The sequence below is a fragment of the Micropterus dolomieu genome, linkage group LG13 (assembly GCF_021292245.1).
Source record: "Micropterus dolomieu isolate WLL.071019.BEF.003 ecotype Adirondacks linkage group LG13, ASM2129224v1, whole genome shotgun sequence".
Lineage (NCBI taxonomy): Eukaryota > Metazoa > Chordata > Actinopteri > Centrarchiformes > Centrarchidae > Micropterus > Micropterus dolomieu.
This window is the reverse complement of record NC_060162.1, coordinates 13,222,329-13,241,472: the sequence shown is the minus strand read 5'-3', so window position 1 is coordinate 13,241,472 and position 19,144 is coordinate 13,222,329. Positions and strand designations below refer to the sequence as shown.

Here is a 19,144-nt window from a genome sequence, read left to right as displayed (position 1 = left end):
CCAAGAGGCCCATGATCACTCTGGATGAACTGCAGAGATCTACAGCTGAGGTGGGAGACTCTGTCCATAGGACAACAATCAGTCGTATACTGCACAAATCTGGCCTTTATGGAAGAGTGGCAAGAAGAAAGCCATTTCTTAAAGATATCCATAAAAAGTCTCGTTTAAAGTTTGCCACAAGCCACCTGGGAGACACACCAAACATGTGAAAGAAGGTGCTCTGGTCAGATGAAACCAAAATCGAACTATTTGGCAACAATGCAAAACGTTATGTTTCGCGTAAAAGCAACACAGCTCATCACCCTGAACACACCATCCCTGCTGTCAAACATGGTGGTGGCAGCATCATGGTTTGGGCCTGCTTTTCTTCAGCAGGGACAGGGAAGATGGTTAAAATTGATGGGAAGATGGATGGAGCCAAATACAGGACCATTCTGGAAGAAAACCTGAAGGAGTCTGCAAAAGACCTGAGACTGGGACGGAGATTTTTCTTCCAACAAGACAATGATCCAAAACATAAAGCAAAATCTACACTGGAATGGTTCACAAATAAACATATCCAGGTGTTAGAATGGCCAAGTCAAAGTCCAGACCTGAATCCAACCGAGAATCTGTGGAAAGAACTGAAAACTGCTGTTCACAAACGCTCTCCATCCAACCTCACTGAGCTCGAGCTGTTTTGCAAGGAGGAATGGGCAAAAATTTCAGTATCTCGATGTGCAAAACTGATAGAGACGTACCCCAAGCGACTTACAGCTGTAATCGCAGAAAAAGGTGGCGCTACAAAGTATTAACTTAAGGGGGCTGAATAATTTTGCACGCCCAATTTTTCAGTTTATTTGTTAAAAAAAGTTTGAAATATCCAATAAATTTCGTTCCACTTCATGATTGTGTCCCACTTGTTGTTGGTTCTTCACAAAAAATTACAGTTTTATATCTTTATGTTTGAAGCCTGCAATGTGGCAAAAGGTCGAAAAGTTCAAGGGGGCCGAATACTTTCGCAAGGCACTGTACATTTCTAGGCCTATGAGGAAGATGGGTGTTCATTAGTCTTCATTACAAACATTTAAAAGGGACAGCTTAAAAGTCATGAAAGTACTGTACTGAATAAATACCTGAGAGCTTTTGTTGCCATTATAACAAAGATCAATAGTGAACGCACGGGATTTAAACCCGTATCTATCTCAATAGATATCGTTCTCTAGCTCAGCCACTTACCATGCTGAACTATTCCCAAGACTTTGAATGTAGCTGCGGCCAAGGGATTCATAATAGTGTTAAATTGTCGAAATGAAGCTACTTGCAGATTAAACCTATTTTACTAAATGTTTTATAATCGCTAATAGTTCTTAATTTTAATAATTTAATTTTCTTCTAAAATGTTGCTATTGCTATAAAACAGTTATATATTTAGGCTAAATAAAATGATTACATTATATATTCTTTCTATTGCTGATTTTCTTGTTATTGCAGGTATACAATTTAAATATGAATAGCCCTAAATAATAAGGTAGCATAATAATCTCATTTAATATTGGTCACAACTGCCATAATTAGGCATACGTTTTGTGAGTTTCCTGCTGTGAAAGACACATGTGGAAACATGTTAGTTCTAAGTTAGTTCAAACGACAGTGGTACCAACAAGGAAACGGTCGTACTTCAGATGTTGATTAGTTTCACGATGCATCGTACCAAGATAGTTCACTGCTACCTTCCGTGGTCGTTCAGGAAACGCACCCCTGGTCAGGATCTTATGTTTTCACTTCCCCTCCGGCATTTGTAGCTTATCTACACTATTGTTTCCCGTTCTACAAATAAACTTGCAGTTCTTTCCATGATATAGTGTTGTCATTTGTTCATGTGTTTAGAATATTTGACTGAAGTTTTAAAATTTTTTTCCTTATAATTTAATAACTTAGAATTTTATACACCTGCGATGGACTGGCGACCTGTCCAGGGTGTACCCCGCCTTGCGCCCGATGTGAGCTGGGATTGGCTCCACCCCCCCCGCGACCCTGTACGCAGGATAAGCGGTTGACGATAGATGGATGGGATGGATAATTTTATACACTACTAGAAAAACAAAACAGATATGATTTAAATAATATTTTTAGCAATATTTTTTAGCAACAAAATTCGATTGGCAAAAAATAACATGGTAATGGTATTTGTTCATTTTGAGACAGTGTCTGAGAAATTATGAAACATAATGAAACATAATTTCCCCCCTAAGGAACACTCATACAGAAACATGCACCAAAAACAGATTGAAAACATATGAACATACATACAGTATAAAGCACCAAGTCATTTATATACAAAATATTCTTTAATAACTTCTAACTTCTGATAACTCTAGCGTTCATGCACTCCTGCCACGAAGTGACATACTCCTGATGATTCATACAATACCATTGATGAGCCGAGCAAAATGACTCGTTTCACTATCAGAATGTAATCCATTCGGTCGATAACATTTGAAATATGTACGTGCTATACCAGCCGCACATATACAATTTTGCCCCCATTCACTTTAGCGGAGCACTAAACCGGGAGTTAAGCTGATGATACACGGAGCAACTTTTAGAGCAATGGTGCTGGGCAATGTTGCCGTCAATGGTAATCAGTAAAGATTACTACCGTAATCCCCTTCCCCCATCACTCCGCCACCCTCCCCGCACCACCGCTATCTGTTCAAAACATAGTCAGACTTGCCACCAGCAACAATGCCCAGCAACATTGCTCAAAAAGTTGCCCTGTGTATCATCAGCTTTAGCCTGCTTGGTCGGCAAAAGTCAACACAGTGGACGCTGTAGCGCTACTGTAGACTAGCGTTTGGGGGTGTAATTGCAGAATGACAGGGAGACCGACGCACAATTCCTTCGCAGGAACATAAATCAAGCATTAGTTGAAACAGTTAACCTGCTCTCGTTTGTGAAGATAACTGGCCTCCAGTGACAAAGTTGCCAGTTCTGGTGTTCACGTGTAAAGCTCAGTCATGCTTTACAGTGTTCTGCAGTAAGAACAGGGCCTGTGACCGGCTGTCTGGCTCTCATACCCCATCATGGAGTCAATTCCTAACAGCTTGGTTGGATAAGTGAACTCCGGCAGCATGGTGAAAGTCATTTTCCAAGGATCAAGCTGTACGCCTGCGATTTCGACATGACAAGTTGACAAGATAATGGTCTTGTCTTGGTGTGGTCATACGACCTTGATCTTGTCTCCTGTTGTACTGCCAAGTCTCCTGGTAACGTCTCCATAGTCGGCTGACCACATTTGGAGACACATCAAACCGACAAGCAATGACCCAGTTCCCTTCACCGTGTTCCAGCAGTTGAACTGCTCTGGCAACGACATTCTGGTCCAATGCAAGCGTCAGGAGGGATCCAACGATCACAATCCATACAGAAAACATCATCATGCCTGTAGACTGGATAATTAGCTAATGAAAATAACAGAAATTCTATTCCTTATTTAGGCCTATGTTCACACCGACACTTCATTATCTTCATGCTTCAGACCCTTCAGACATAAACTCTTCTGTATCTTATCCTCTAATCACACAAATAGTGCACAAAAGAACACTAAAGACCATTCTGTAACACAAAAACAAACAAACCAAGCAAAACAAAACTTTACTGACACACACACACTGCTAGGAAAACTACAGTGACTTGACAAGTTTTGATGTGTAACTGCTGACTGGAGTGATTTGAGCTAAGTTTCTTCTGTGTTGAGCTTTTGTGTCTTTTGCTGCCTTTTTGTTTGACAGTCACACTTGCACTGTAGAGTTGATTACTGCACCACTGACTGGGGTGCGTCAGGCAGAGACAGGAAGAGTCAGAGAAACACTATAGATGAAGGGTGGAATGAGAGAAAAGACATTGGAGAATGGATAAACACTGAAAGAATAAAGAGGGTTAGAGAGACTTAAAGATAAACTTTAAAGATTTAAATCGACTTTGATTAGAGATCAACCTCATTTAAGGGATCATGTACTTTATTCCTACACTTTCTAGTCAGTATTTATGAGTAATGATAATGATCGTCCAACCTAGAAATCTGGATCCCACAACCTGTTCTCCATTTAAAAGCTCCAGACCTTGCATTTTGAGAGGCAATTTTAGATTATTTAATGCTATTCTAATTTAATGGGGGTATATAAAAAAATGGCAAGGGCAAGTTTACATGTTTATTAAGTAAATATAAATAAATAAATAGACAGTGCAGTTTTTACATCAAGGTTTTGTTAGTCTCGAAGATGGAGATTTGTGTTTTTACATGCTTAATATTTGCTAAATATGCATGTTCTTTAGACTCTCTGTCTTACCAACTTATTTTTCTACAAGTTCTACCTGTTGACTCACCCTCAAGTAACCCTTCACTTACTGCATGTATAAGTGTTTTCCGCAAGGAAATAGATTGTGTCAGTATTTAGCATATTTTGTTTCCCCATTATTTGTATTTTCATTCAATATTTTTCCCTGAGTATGGATCGTTTATCTCTTTTCCCCTGCTCATAATGGATAAGCCTGCCAATGATTGCGTGTAATTGATGGAAGTTCCTTGTCGTCATGATTAAAGTGCACAGAGCATTTCAAGATGATTAAATATTAAACACAGGCCAAGGCCTTTTAGAAATATGAAATGTGCAGTGTTCCAGAGACTGAATTCCCCCAGACCTTTCTCTTTGAAGCCATCAAATAATGCTCTGCTGTTCTGTCTGTCATGACTTATTGGCATCTGACATATAGGCGTCTCCCTCTATGAATTCAATGGACGCAATTAACTTGATGTACTCCTCCAATTAGAGCTCCAGCTCACTGGTTTTGGCAGCTAACATGGAAGAAGATGAGTTTTGGGAAGTTATATAACAAGCCCCTTTAAAAGAAATTTAACGAGAAGACACCTTGTGTGGCTCTCATCAAATCTGCTCTTTGTTCCCCCTTGGATCAAATAGGATGAATTGGCGCTCGCCCCAGATGAAAACTTTGAATCCTACACACAGCAGTTTCCAAACTTTTCTACACCCTCCCGTTCTCACAGAAAATGTTACAGAACATGGATTAAGTCCAGTCTCTTTTCTTGCTCCTTTCTGCTGATAATGGCTACTTTAACTGTCACATAAAGACCAACATTGTCCCCCGGCTTGGCCTTACTGGATGCTGGTGGGACACAGGTTTTCAAATGTAAATGTGACAAATTAAAGCAGAGAAGGAGTGGGAGGTACAGGATAATGAGGAGCCACACACACACATACACACACACATACACTACATAACCTTTATACTAGCTAGAGCATGGCCTTTGTAACTTTTTTTCAGGCAATTTAATTAAAGATATATTTTGGGGGTACATTGTGTACCTTTATGGAAATATTTTGCATTCCATTCCTGAATTGATCTTGTCATTGAGTGGAAAACAGGATGCCATAAGAAAGAGAACTGACCGACCTTCTGTAGTTTTGGCCGTCGGTTGTCTTCAGCATTAAATCTGGACTAAAGCCTCAGAGGTAAATGGCAGCGTGTAGAAACATCATCTTGAGTGACAGCATCAATGACAGGGCCACTGCTGCAGTGACAAAGAAGGACATTTCAAACATTTTTTTGTCTGACAGAAAGTATCAAAATGGATGCTACTGTTTTTTATGTTTGGACATGGAAAATCAATAACAGATCATCTTTGATAGCTGACACATGGCTGGAGGACATTTTTGATTGCAGTGTAAAGGGAGCACCAACATATAGTATGTTGGCATATATGTACGTTTGAATGTGTTCTGTCTGCTCTGGTCTGGGTGATTTTGTGTGTAAAGTTTGCATTAAACACTTTGTGGCCCGATTGAGCTGGCACATTAACAAGGACAGTTCAGCTGGGGAGAAGTCAGATAGGGATTAACCCACTGTCAATATCAGTATTTGTGTCCTGCATCATTTTGCTTTGATTTTTAGTTCTTTCCTTCCTTCAATTTCTTTCTCCACATATTGCTAATGCATGGTATTTTGTCAGCTTGGTGGAATAACTTAACAAAAATTATTTGACAAATGGTGAAATAACATTTGTCTTATTCCCCACATACAATTTGACAAATTTCTCTCATTTTATGAAAAGGTGTACTTAAAAGTGTGTTAGGTGAGACAGGATTTAATGGCAGTTGATTTCACAGTCAGTGAAATAAAGTCTGAAACAAACAGACATCTTTGAGAAACAAGATCCAAAACTAAATAGAAGAGGAAAATTGCTCATGCATACAAAGAAGGAGCGGCATAAATATGACTCAACAACGACACTGAGGAAAGAAAATGAAACAAGTACCACACTAGGCCCTACCTGATGTTGACATTTAAGGACAATAACATGTTGAACATGGATTTTTTGCTTTATCAATTCACAACATCAATATAACACGCAGAGGCCTGTGCTGTTTGTAAGAAAACTATATAAAAGATTAGTGGCATTTTTAATTTAGTGCACGTTGACAACTCAGAAAGCAGCTTTGTCCCCAAATGGAAATTAGTTATGTTTGTAAATTGATAGTGAGTGTTTTTATAGCATAAGAGGAAGTGGAGCAAATAATGAAAGTTACTCAAGGAAAATAATTTTTTAATTTTCCATGTACATGAATGGTGCTTGGAGCTTCGTGAATAGCTGAGTCTTTACAGCAATGTTAAATGCAAACACTAGAAAATTGAGTCCTTTGTCTTTTGTAGTAAATATTTTCTTATGTTTTTTTCCTGTCTAGTTTGTGTGTCTTTCAGTATAACTTGCTCTGCCTCACCAGAGCTCTGAATACTTTTTTTGTTGAGGGGACTCATTATTTTTTTTTTATTGCTGCTATAAAAGGTCTCATTCTAGACCTTTTATTATGCTGCATTATTTTAATTACACACCCCCTCTCTCTTTTTCTCTGTAAAGGTTGTAAGGTTGGCATCTCTTTAACACAGAAGGCTTGTTTCCCCTTACTTTCCTTCACCTGGACAAGTATTTTAAATTCTCCCCTGCCCTAAACTCTGTGGACGAGGGTGCATTCACTGCATTTCTGAAGAGACAAAGCAGTAGTTGAGGGATGGGAACGCGTACATTTGCCTAAGATCTTCAATAGTTTAATTCAACTATAGCCCAAAATTACTTCAGCTTGTGTTGTAAAATTAGATTTAAAAATTGAGACTACAATACAATGTATGTTATACACAAAGTAAAACCAATCACATTCACATGTCAAATCATTGCGTCATTAGGTCAAAACTTTAATTTGTCAAACACTTTGATTTATGACCTAAATACTTGCAAAACTACATTCCCACCAGCCTCACCTGTACTTTGTGTTAAGTGCTAATTAGCAAATGATGGCACGCTAATAGATTTATCTAAGATAGTAAACATAGTACAGTACATACTAAACGTCAGCATGCTAGCATCATCATTGTGTGTTATCATGCTGACATTAGCATTATGCTCAAAGCAAGAGCTTATTTAGAGCTTATTTAACAAGACTTTTAGTGTATTCCAAAATCATAAAATCCCGAATATTTGTACATGAACACAATTTGTAGGAGACAAGGTTAGTGTGATGGATGCACAATGGCCATGTGTCTTGTACTCTAGCTGTGCTGGAGTGTATTTGCATGTGTCGTGGGTGTGTTTTCATTTGTGCATGTGTTGACCCACGATGCTGTCTCATCTGCCATGCCCTATTAATTCACTCCTACTCTCACTGACTGCAGCCTCTGCTTCCACAATGTGGGTGTACCATTCCTACAGGCCTTCTGCTTTTTAAAAAGACAGCTCTCTCCTCTTTTGTGCCTCCTTATTCTTCTCTCCTTCCTCCCTTTTCTTTGAAAACCTTTGCTTAGCATGTTTATCTTCCATCGTTAACACCCCAAATAACTGATATTTCCCCTGTGGTAAAGATGCTTTTCTCTTTGTGTGAGCTGATGTTACAAATAAGGCAAATGTATTGTATCTCTTTGACCAGTGTATTAACTGTATGTTTTATGTTCCTTGGTATCAACCTGCAGTGTTTTAAGAATCCTATTATAGGATTATTTCAACTCCCGCTCCTGCTACCTTTTTACCACAAACATGAATACCTTTTACCCATTTAAACAACATTGTAAGCATGTTGTGTCCACTTAAACAAAATTAATTTCCTTGCAGTGCAGGACAAGACACAAGATTTATGTTGCAGGTTTTTTTTCTTTTGAAAGGAGTAGCCTCTTACAGTACTTTACTGCATTGCTGTTCTATTGGTAGTGGACAGCAGATTTGGTATTTGTGAAAATGAATGTTTCCAAAATACTAAACCAGACAAAGCAATAACAATAATGTGTGTAACGCTTTGTTTGTCTACGACCTCAAGGTGTTTACTTACATGGATTACAAATGATTAGATCTGCTTCACTGATCTGTCTTCTGCACAAAAAGCACCACACTGTGTGTTAGAATTGTATGTTATTTTCCTACAGCCTTGGACTTACAGTAGTCACTATTCACGTCTGTTGTTGTCATAGCTGACCTGAAACTGTTCTGTCAGTCTGCATTTACCATTATCCATTTGCTTTGTCTTATTTTTGCAGATTGTGTCTAGTGTTTTTGAGACTGCTTCATAACTCCCTTCAGGTTCAGACGTACCAGGAAGATATTTCAAACAGTGTTTCCACTTTGTTCTTTTACCGTGGCCAGAAGCACAAAACCATGCCAAGTTCAGTGTGGGAACGACAAACATCCCTTGTACCCAAGCTCTGAAGTGCCAGCAGTGTTATCACACAACGAGGCTCCCACATTTTAGCTTTAGACTGTGCTATGTGCTATGAGCAGGATTAATTTAGAATAGCACAAAGCCAATGTTAGCAGTGGCCATGTCAATATGGCTAACAAGTCTCCTACAGCTGTTAACAGCACTAGGAGACTTGCAGGAGAGAAGAGAAAGAAAGAAACTGGCAGACAGAAAGTGTGAGTGAGGGAGAGAAAACGTGACGGATGATAGACAAAAACTCTCTAACACACACACACATACACACACACACGTCAGTATCTTAGTGGGGACTTGTCATTGGCATAATGCATTCCCTAGTCCCTTACCCTAACCTCTACCCCTAACCCCACCACATCTTCTTTCCACCCCTGATATGCCTGAACTTGATGGCTGGGAAGAAGTGCAGTTTCTCTGCAAGGAACCCTTGCAATAGACAGTCCTCGACACCCTTTCCTACCCTCTGCAACAGAATGCAAGCATGGTGAAAGGTGTTAGGGACAGGAAAGGAGGATATTGTTACAAGGTCCTTGCAGAGAGTCTCTAAGGACATTGCACCTACCAGCCTGCCAGGTGGGGAGGAAGAACAGAAAGAAGACATTGGGAATGCTTCAGTCCTTCTGTACAGGTCCCCTAGGAGCACATGAATAAGCGCTGCACCAGTGATAGCTGGTCCTGCCTCCAGTGTCTGGCACAGAGTCCAGAGGCGCTCATTTCTCAATCCTAGGACCTGCTCAATACCTTAAAGACCACCAGCCTTGCATTTCCAATCAGCAGTTTTTATTAAATACCTCCAAAACGAAAGGTTGAATCATTTAGGAACCAAGATCCACTTTAGGGATCGTAAAAATTTGAAACCAACGTCCTTACATGTATTTCGGGATGCTGAATAAGAATTCCATTCCAGAGATACAGGTCTGGTCCCGTTCTGGTACTGTTTCTGACTATCCCCCATGGTCCAATCGACTCTGGACTTAGCGAACCAAAAATCCTCTAGAAACGTTTCATCAAGCTGGCACTTACGGTTAAGGATCATCACTTTGATGTTCATGGTTGTTACCCCCATACCCTAAACCTAAAACTAAGTCCCTTTAAAGTTATGGGGTTCAGCAGTTTGGTCGCTACAAAGCTGTGAGACCAAAGAAAAAGTAGTAATAGTTGTAGAGGCTGTTTGACATTTTTTGGTTTTGATGTGGGTTGTACTATACTTTTAAAACTGTTGACCTGTCACCACATCATAACCTTCTTTTTCTCATTTTTAAAAAGGTCAGCTGAAGCTGTCAATCATTCAGGAGCATGAAGTACTTGTTGTTAGCGGTGAGTACTATTACTTCATACAGACACTGCTGTGGAGAAACACTTTGATAATTTTAATGACAACACTAAACACTGTGTGGCTGCTCGAGGCTGGTGAAATATTCATAAGTAATATGCAAATTATTGCAAAATTACATGGCATAGAACTTATTTGTATAGCACATACAGTATCATTTGCAAAATATGAAGTAAAATATTGAATGATCCTTGTGGGCACTGCAGCAGTGTGTGAATCTGCTCTCTGTCGGGGAGAAGAGAAACACGTTTTCAGGGTCGATACTGTGGAAAATGAATATTAAAACCATTTGAAATATTCAGAATCGATATGTATAAAAAAATCGATATTTTTATAACACTATGGCACAGTACAGATTACCTGTCAAACCACAACAGGCGACCACTAAGGAGAAAAGGCTAGAAATGTAGGTGGGAAGGTAGCTGGGTGCATGAATCTAATGCAAGTGGTTGTTTCTTTTGGTCTCCCAGCAACCAAACTGTGCACACTCCTACTTTTGTTATTCTCAGTGTCCCCTCTCAGCGTCTTTTGTGCCCCTGTCATTTCTCTGAGTGAACGGCCATTTACTCATCAGATGCCAAACTAGATGTTTTTCTCAGTTCTTGTCCACTCTTTTATGTTGCATGACATACTTGATGAAAAACCTAAAAAAAAAAATTTTTTCCGTTCCAACATATTATTATTTCAGTGGCTGTAGTTTGCTCATATATAAATCAGTATGTAAAACCCAAACGTTTTTTTTTTTTACTATTGTTGTTCCATCCATGTTTGGTCTCCAAGGAAAATAATACTCTCTCAGTGAGCTGGAAGCTTTGTGTATTGTGTGAAATTTCTGACATTTACAATTGTGTGTGAGGTCATCAGAAATTGCAATCAGCTAGAATCAAAAGTTACCCTGTAGACTGGCAAACTCATGGTGTGCAGATGCCATAAATTATGACATTACTGAAAATAAGGAATTATTTTATTTTGACAGACTTGCATAATAAAACTTGCAAAATATTTGCAAAACATCACACACACACAATGCATAAAAATTGTACTTGATCGTGGACTTAGCCTCCTGTCTCGATGTTCATGTGCTTTTTGAGCCCCATGTGGAAGCTTGTAAAGGCCTGTGATGTATTCGAAGCAAACACTAGAAGGATGGATTCAATGCTGTGCTTTGGCAGAGGATAAATTACCCACAGTAAAATGACTTTGCTGGCAATGATGAAGGCAGTGAAAAAGTGCATCAAATGTTGACTTACTCGCACAACTTGAGCAGCTGTTTCTATAAAGTTTGCAGATTTCCCTTTAGGGTTCTCAGCCATTGGAAATACCTAATGGCTTTTTGCAAATCATTTTCACAGCTTGTTATTCCAGCAGTCAGACATCCTCTTATTCTTTCTGCACATACTTCATCAAGAAACAAAAATATGGGTGAGCTGATGGGAATCAGACAAGTTGTGTTAAACATGGCAGCCTGTTTTTCTCCAACCAAAGCAGCTTGCCTGGTGCATATGCCAAATATGCTTGTACATTTTATACTTGCTTGGCTCATAACACGTGCACACATGGTCTACATAAGAAAACTTGATCGTGTTTAGTTGCAACAGTGTGTTCATTCAGAAATATTGTACACCACAGGATCTGAGCCACACTAAGCTTTACGGTGGAGCACAGCATTTGTGGTTCCAGTGTTATGTCTTTACTGTAACATTTTGACCCTGCAGCTGAAAATTAAATGTGCATTTACATAATTTATACATTTATTCAGTTCTATTTGTGTGTCTTCACAGTTTTGGAGGCTAGGGGCTTGGTGGAAGAGTGCCAGGGGCCATGTGACTCTTATGTTAAGGTATGTACCACTGTACAGAATGAATGAAAAAACCCTTGTGGGAACTGTGAGACAAGGGTGGAAACTAGATTGTCTGAAATTATGTTTTGCTGTCATCCTCAGGTTGGCATGTTCCCAGACAGTGATCCTAAAGACAGACAGAAGACTCGGATGGTTCCGCACTGTAGGAGCCCCATCTTCTTACAAACCTTTTACTTGTAAGCATTCAGTCAGTTGTTACAAGCATTGAATTTCCCAGAACGGTGGCATACCATTTTAAGATTTAAATAAAAAATTGGTGTAGTTCAATTTAAGACTCAGTTTAGTCTTAAGTGTAATCCAGTTTAGCTTAACTTTTTATATCCTCCCCAATCTGTCAATTTCACCAGATAACTGGATGTGACAAATATGTAAATAAAAGCATGTCCACCTTTGTATTATACATACACAGCTTTTGAATCTCAGTTGTGGTCTTTTCAAGTGTCATTATCATCAAACAAATGTTTGTGCAAAGTTTCAGTGAGAACAGTTCATCTAGTTAGTCATAAATATACTTTATAATTTATTTTCTTTCCTTTGTTTTCAGTGTTGTCAGAGAAGGGGACCTTCATAAGAGACTGCTCTTTACAATGTGGAACTCTGACTCCAGAACAAGGTACCTGCTGGGAATGTTGATGATGATGTTGGTGAGATAACAAAATAAATTATTTTGTGAGGGTTCTTTTTCATGTAAACTCATATTTAAAATGTTTGTTTTGAAGAAGGTGTAACACGCAAGCGAGTGTGGGGCATGCTCACAGGAACAAAGCTTCCTACTAGGGAAGTAAAATAACATTTTATAATTGATGGTGCTGCACTGTGTGTTTGTCTGTGTGTGTGTGTTTCTTTGTATGGCTGTTTCTGAATCTGGCAGAGTGAATGTGTTACTCTCGCCTCCCTGCCTCACCAGACTTAAGCTGAAACAGGGTCATTGCTGGGGATGGAGGACATATGGTTGAATGAGTCACAAATTTCTTGTGCTACGTTGTATTGAGAGGACAGATGAAAAGAATTGCTGGGTGCTAGAAATACTGAAGAACACTACTTTTAACATGTTATGTATGATTTAAGGCTCTTTGCCACTAACACAGAACACCCTTAATTTTCTTAATTCTTTCTTTTTTCAATTGAATAAAAACAAAATACCACATACAGCATGTGTTTGAAAGGACGTACACAGATGTACTGAGTGTATACAGGGACAGGCTTACATGATTGCTTGTGTTTAGATCATGGAATGATTATAAAGATAAAGATAAAGACCTTTTTGGGACAGTTTCTGGGACACAGATTAAGAGCGATGTACTCATCTTTGGTAAGCAATTAAGCCTCATTCACACCAAATGTCCACTGGTATTAATTTGGAAAAGCCAGTAAGAACAAATGTTTCCAATAGTAACACACATTGATCAAGCAACATTTTGTGTCTGCTAGATACAGTGAATGCCTGTTTGATTGAATATTAGTTTGGTCCCTTTATTATGCTAAAAAAAAGTCAGTGTAGCTTGCCCAATAACTTGATTTATTGAAAGCCGTGGGACAGCCTGACCTTCTTCTCACATCAGGTATAAATTAACTACATGATGTAGAAACTTACGTGCTCCCTTTTTCTTTGAGTAGAATGGTTATTGTGCATATAGTTTTATTTAACAGGCTTTGTTCACACATACTTCAAATCCACACAGAGCCGTTTCATACATAACCATGGATTCTCCAGATGCTCTGTCAAGCAAGGATGAAACTGTAGTCTATTACAATAAACCAGGGCAGCCGTTCAGCACTGGCAGTCTGTCACCTCAGATGAACAGCAGTGACCAGCTCCATCGACAGCTTTGTTGTGGAGTTGCTCGAACAAAAGACTTTGAGATCACATCGTAGGACAAGGTGTTGTCTCGTCAGGCAACATGCCTACATAAACCTGTAGAAGAAGCTCATCAATCATCAATGTCTAAAAAAAGTAGAAAAAGACCCCATAGGGATTCTTAATGCAGCAACAAGGACAATAATCTTTGTTGGCTTTCTCATCTGCAAATGTTGTCAATTGTGGTTGTTGGAACCCATGACAAACATGGAAGCACCCCAACCAGCAATTGAAACTGTGGTCTCTGTAAGGGTGAGCTTTACCCCTGCACCACTCGTGTTCCTCAGAAGCAATTTTAAATCAAGTCCAGCCTGAAATGTCATGAAAATGTGCTTATTCAACCCTCCCCTCTGCTATGCTGCTGTGAAGAAGTTGTGGGCAGTATTGCCTCTTCAGCAAATCCTCTTAAACAACACAGAACATTGTAGCACAGCGAATCCTTACATGAATGTGAGCAGTCGTGCAATGCACACACAGACTCAATGGCACAGCATGCAGCAAAAAAAAGTGAGCTTCACTTAAATGACAACTCCTGTCAGACACTGGGCATCCCAGATAGAAAGTATTGCTAATGTTAGGGGTAAGATAATAGGAGCAAGACTATAATTAGATGAACGCCAGGTATCACATTGTCATATTCTGTTTTCCCCTGCTCAGTCTTCTCTTACTCTCATCTACAAAAGATCCACATTTTACCAGACAAACCTTGTGTGGACGTCTGCCAGCTTCACAGAATTGTTTATCCACAGCAGTGGCAGGTGCAAAGCTTCACCATGTTTGGTTAGTGTTTGATCATGCAACTTTGAAGAGAAAAGATAACACTATTTACAGTATTGTTTAAAACACAGAATCCTTTGGGTAAGCTGTTTTGCATTATTTACTATGTTCTTTTCTTATTATTTTGCACTGATAGCTTCACAGTTAAACTAACCAAAACATTAAGAATCAAGATGATAAAGAATGAAATCCTGTTGGAGGCTTAAAGGTTCTTGTGCAGCCGACAAATGCATCATAAGCAGGAAGTACAGGATGCTTCTTTAGCTAGTAGTGTTTTCAAGTTTCGATAATAGTCTTGTGTACACATATATACTGTATACTGTTAGCTGACCATTCTGGTGAAAAAAAACTTACTGGAGGTTCTGGTAGAATGGGCTATTATAAACTCAACGGTCACTGGCTCATTCTACTAAGTGAAGCCAAGGTGTTCATTTGTGCTGACGGCCAGTTTGCCCTCAAAACAGCATCAGCAGCTGCATTTGTCCTGTCCAGCTGGGAGGTTGTCGAGAACTGTTTTTCTCAAGTATGCATAATTAAACATCCCCACCCACTCTGCCACCCTCACACACAGACTCCCATAACTCTCATAATATATTTGTCCACTGTCAGTATGTTGACATATTCATGAAAAATATTCCCAAGTATCACATTTTTGCTGCTTTAAACTTTTTTTTATTATTGTTTTGTTTATCTTTATTATGGTTTACCATGCCTCTAACAACACAGATTTCACCCAAGGGATCAACCTTTTCCCATCTTTATGTAATAAATAAGTCTGTACAGTAACGTGGGACAATATTATGTTTGACAATCTGACACTAAGATGAACACTATAACATTTTATAGTTTGATTGGTTTGTATTTATAGTCAGGTCTATTGAATTGAATACTTTTGGAGGATAAAAAACACATTTTAGATGTCAGACCTGAGTTAGGTGATGCATCAGGGGATTAATTGGTTTTTATCCTACTTATTTATTCTCTCTGTATCTCTCTCTTTCTGTGTATCAACAGGATGAGTGCACTGCTGGGTTGCATGAGCTTTGGTGTGTGCTCCCTCATGGACCCGGACAAGGTAAGTTTAAACACAGCGATTACAGATATAAAGACATTCTGTAAACAGTGCCTCAGCTCCTTTTTTAAAATTTTACTCTTTCTGTCTGTGCGTGTTTGTCCATGCATTAGACCACAAATCTAAGAGTTTAATTCGGTGTGAATGAATCCCAGTGACCTCAATAGTTGAGAGGAAACACTTTGGGGTTACCAGTGTTACCGCGCAGCAATAGTGCCTCCAGATACTGGAGTTTGAGTCACACTCTTTACTGAAATGTTATGGGTCATACACACAGGCACACACGCATTCCTTATTTTACTGTAAGTCTCACAGAATCTCATGTCTCTACTTATTTTTTAAGTACAATACAAGTGCAAAAATGCATTTTGCAAAAGAACATTACACACTGTAAATCTTTAACCAAATGAAAGTGAGTCTTTTCAAAGATGCATTGTACCATATCAACAAAATATGAGTATTGCATTTTAATAGAAAATGTAACCTTGGGAGACTTTTGTTATCACTGGTACTGCAATGACAACAAGACCCACTTTGATGTTTTCTGTCACAAGACAACAAAGCCCAAAGTTGATTCCTTTTGTCGGCCTGTGTTTGAGCTGTCAAAAATACAGCACATCCTGTTCTCATCACGTAAACTGAGCATTTCCTAACTGTTGCACTGGCCTCTGTGCTTGGCTAGCTGGTGTGAACACTGAATACGGGGAGGCTGTACGCACAGCACTGCTTTGAGCTAAATGCTATTGTCAGCATGCTATAGTGCTAATAATGATAATGCTAATTTGCTTATGTTATGCAGGTATGTGACGTTTACCATGTTCAACATTTAGATTAAGGTTTTAGCATTCTACCACTAATCATCACTAAACGTGAAGTACAGCTGTGGCTGATGGGAATGTCTACCACTCAAACTACTCAAAGACACACGACAAACGACAGACCCACAAAAGATGAGACCACTTCATCCCACACACCTGCATCATTATATAGAAGAACACCGGCCCTTAGTCTTTCTTCCTAAACTGTCTTAGGTGATAGCAGATAAATGTGAGGTCCAAGAGTTCAGCGTTGCTCTTTGGTTGAGTTGGAGTAGGTTATCCTTCACTGTACAATATATGCCCATCTTAGCTATTTCCCTTCACTGTTCAATTATTCAACTCTAATTTATCCAACTGTCTTTCTCCTGCCTTTGCAGATGTGCATGTTTTCTTCCTGCGGTGTTCCACATATTCATATTTAAAAAAGAAATTCCACATTTTAGTGGTCAGTGCAGTAACCATTTCAGATGTTTGGTATGTATTGCCTTAGCACTTTATGTATGGTATTACATCATTTAGCCTGCATTTGTGTGTCTTTTAAAGCCACACAAGGTTATCAAGTACTTTTACAGTATACAGAAAGTATACTAAGATTCTGCCTTGGATTTAGAGAAAGCAGCACAGTTGAGAAAACCTCTCATTGAAACTGATCCAATTGTCTGTTTCTGTACTTGTAGGATCAGTTGTTGCACTCATCTGCCCTTTACCAATGGAGTACAGTTAGGGCTTTTTGTGTACTAGAAAATATGAGTGTCCTGTTGACACAGTGGTTGAAGACACAAATCACTGCAGAAAAGAACCCATAAAGTGAAAGTTTGATAAAAGAATTCCATCTCTATCTTTTTTTGACTGCTAACCCTGTTAATACAAAAAACTCCTGATGTTTTGGATATCATCAGTATTTGCCTTTACTTTTGACAGTTTGACCCAAGGTTTGAAGATGACACCAGAGATGACATCAGAGCTAAATTTGACTGTTTGCATTACATGAAAAATGGTCACTGAATTAATTGAAAAGGCCTTAAATTAGTTGGCATGTTTATTGTTACTATGATTATTGTTTTTTTCTCAGGCTGGCTTAGAACTTGACATAAATCTCTTAATTTTATGTTTGGAAAAAACATGAGGAAAACAGGCATGAACACAGCTGCTACAAATTTACAAAACCTCTTGTTCTCTCTTAAACTCACCCCAGTAAATCTTTTCTATAGTTTCCATTAACATCCACATCAGTGAGAAAAACAAATAACGGAACAAAATGATATTTTAGTCAGGCTTATGGCTTCCTTCCTCTAACATTTATACCAATAAATATTTAATTGGCTTCATATGCTAATGAGGGAGATTTAGCTTTGAGTCACACAGAGTTATATCTTTCAACCCCTCCACCACATCCGTTATTCTCTTCTCTTTTTTTTTCACTCTGCCCTTCCTTCAAACTCATTCATTTCTGTTCCCCAGTTGTTTTATTTCAGAAGCATTTGGACTTTGAGTGCTAGCTGTTATTTTTGTTACCTGCTGCCTGTCACATCCTGTCATTTGTTAGCACCCTTTTGCCACTTCGTGCTTTGTACTTTCTCTTTCCATTGCTCATCTGTCTCTCTCCTGACTAACAGCTCTCTTTGCCCCACTCTTTCCCCCTTTGTCACATGTGTAGGGTCATATTGAACGATAGCGTAAATCCCTCTCTGACTTCCAGGACATATGCCCCTCCCCCCTACCCCAATCTTCTATACAAGTCTAACTCTCATCCTGCCCTGTTATCCCACAGCCCGCAGAAATCTGTCCACTCAGATAAGATGCTTTTAAAACGGAGATTATTGTCACTGTCCATGGCATCACATTATTTAGTACAAAAGAGGAGGCTGGCAGTGTGTGTTTATGAGTGCGTGTGTGTGTGTGTGTGTGGGGGGGGGTGGGCTTGTTTTTCTGTATTCGTAGGGTCCTAAAACCGGGAGTCCACTAAACGTGTGGACCAAAATGCTGGACCCTGCAAGTTTAAAGGGCTGTTTGATGTTCAAGACTTGTTTTTAGGGCCCATCCATCCATTGTCAACCGCTTATCCTGCGTACACGGTCGCGAGGGGCTGGAGCCAGTCCCAGCTGGCATCGGGTGAAAGGCGAGGTACACCCTGGACAGGTCGCCAGTCCATCGCAGGGCCTTGTTTTTAGGGGTAGATTTAGGGTTTGACTCTGTGTTGTGATGGTTAAGGTTAGCGTAAGGGATAGGGAATGTATTATGTCAATGACAGGTCCCCATGAAGAAAGTGACACAAAGCTGTGTGTGTTTGTGTGTGTGTGGTGTAATAAATGTGTGACAGAGTAATTGTAGAGCTTACAACTATGTTGGTATGTCCTTGTCCACATCATCAGGATTACAAGTCAGGCAAGTCCTGCATGGCTTTATGTAACACACGTACAGTAGTTGTAGACACGTAACACACACACACACACACACACACACACACACACACACACACACACACACACACACACACACACACACTAACCCACCATCTGGCTCATAGTGCAGGAGTGCAGAAGTTGGGGCATCAGCTGCTGGAATAAGCTAAAGCATTGTGAGCGGTGTGTGTGTGTATTCAGTGTTTGCAGCCCTGGAGGAGCAAGCAAATTGAGTTTGTGTGTGTGTGTGTGTGTGTGTGTGTGTGTGTG

At 39.4% G+C, this 19,144-nt stretch overlaps 1 protein-coding gene across 3 annotated transcripts in view; it reads left to right on the top strand.

The window, feature by feature from the left end:
* The window catches only part of rgs3a (regulator of G protein signaling 3a), a 152,615-nt gene that overhangs the window by 12,315 nt on the left and 121,156 nt on the right, over positions 1-19,144 (top strand). For 2 of the 3 annotated variants that reach the window (XM_046066035.1, XM_046066038.1), the window contains exons 3-7: positions 10,020-10,070; positions 11,868-11,926; positions 12,029-12,123; positions 12,492-12,560; positions 15,597-15,657. In XM_046066035.1, coding sequence (XP_045921991.1) covers positions 10,020-10,070; positions 11,868-11,926; positions 12,029-12,123; positions 12,492-12,560; positions 15,597-15,657 — 335 coding nt within the window. The remainder of the gene's footprint in view (positions 1-10,019; positions 10,071-11,867; positions 11,927-12,028; positions 12,124-12,491; positions 12,561-15,596; positions 15,658-19,144) is intronic. The other variant, XM_046066039.1, reaches the window with a different exon arrangement.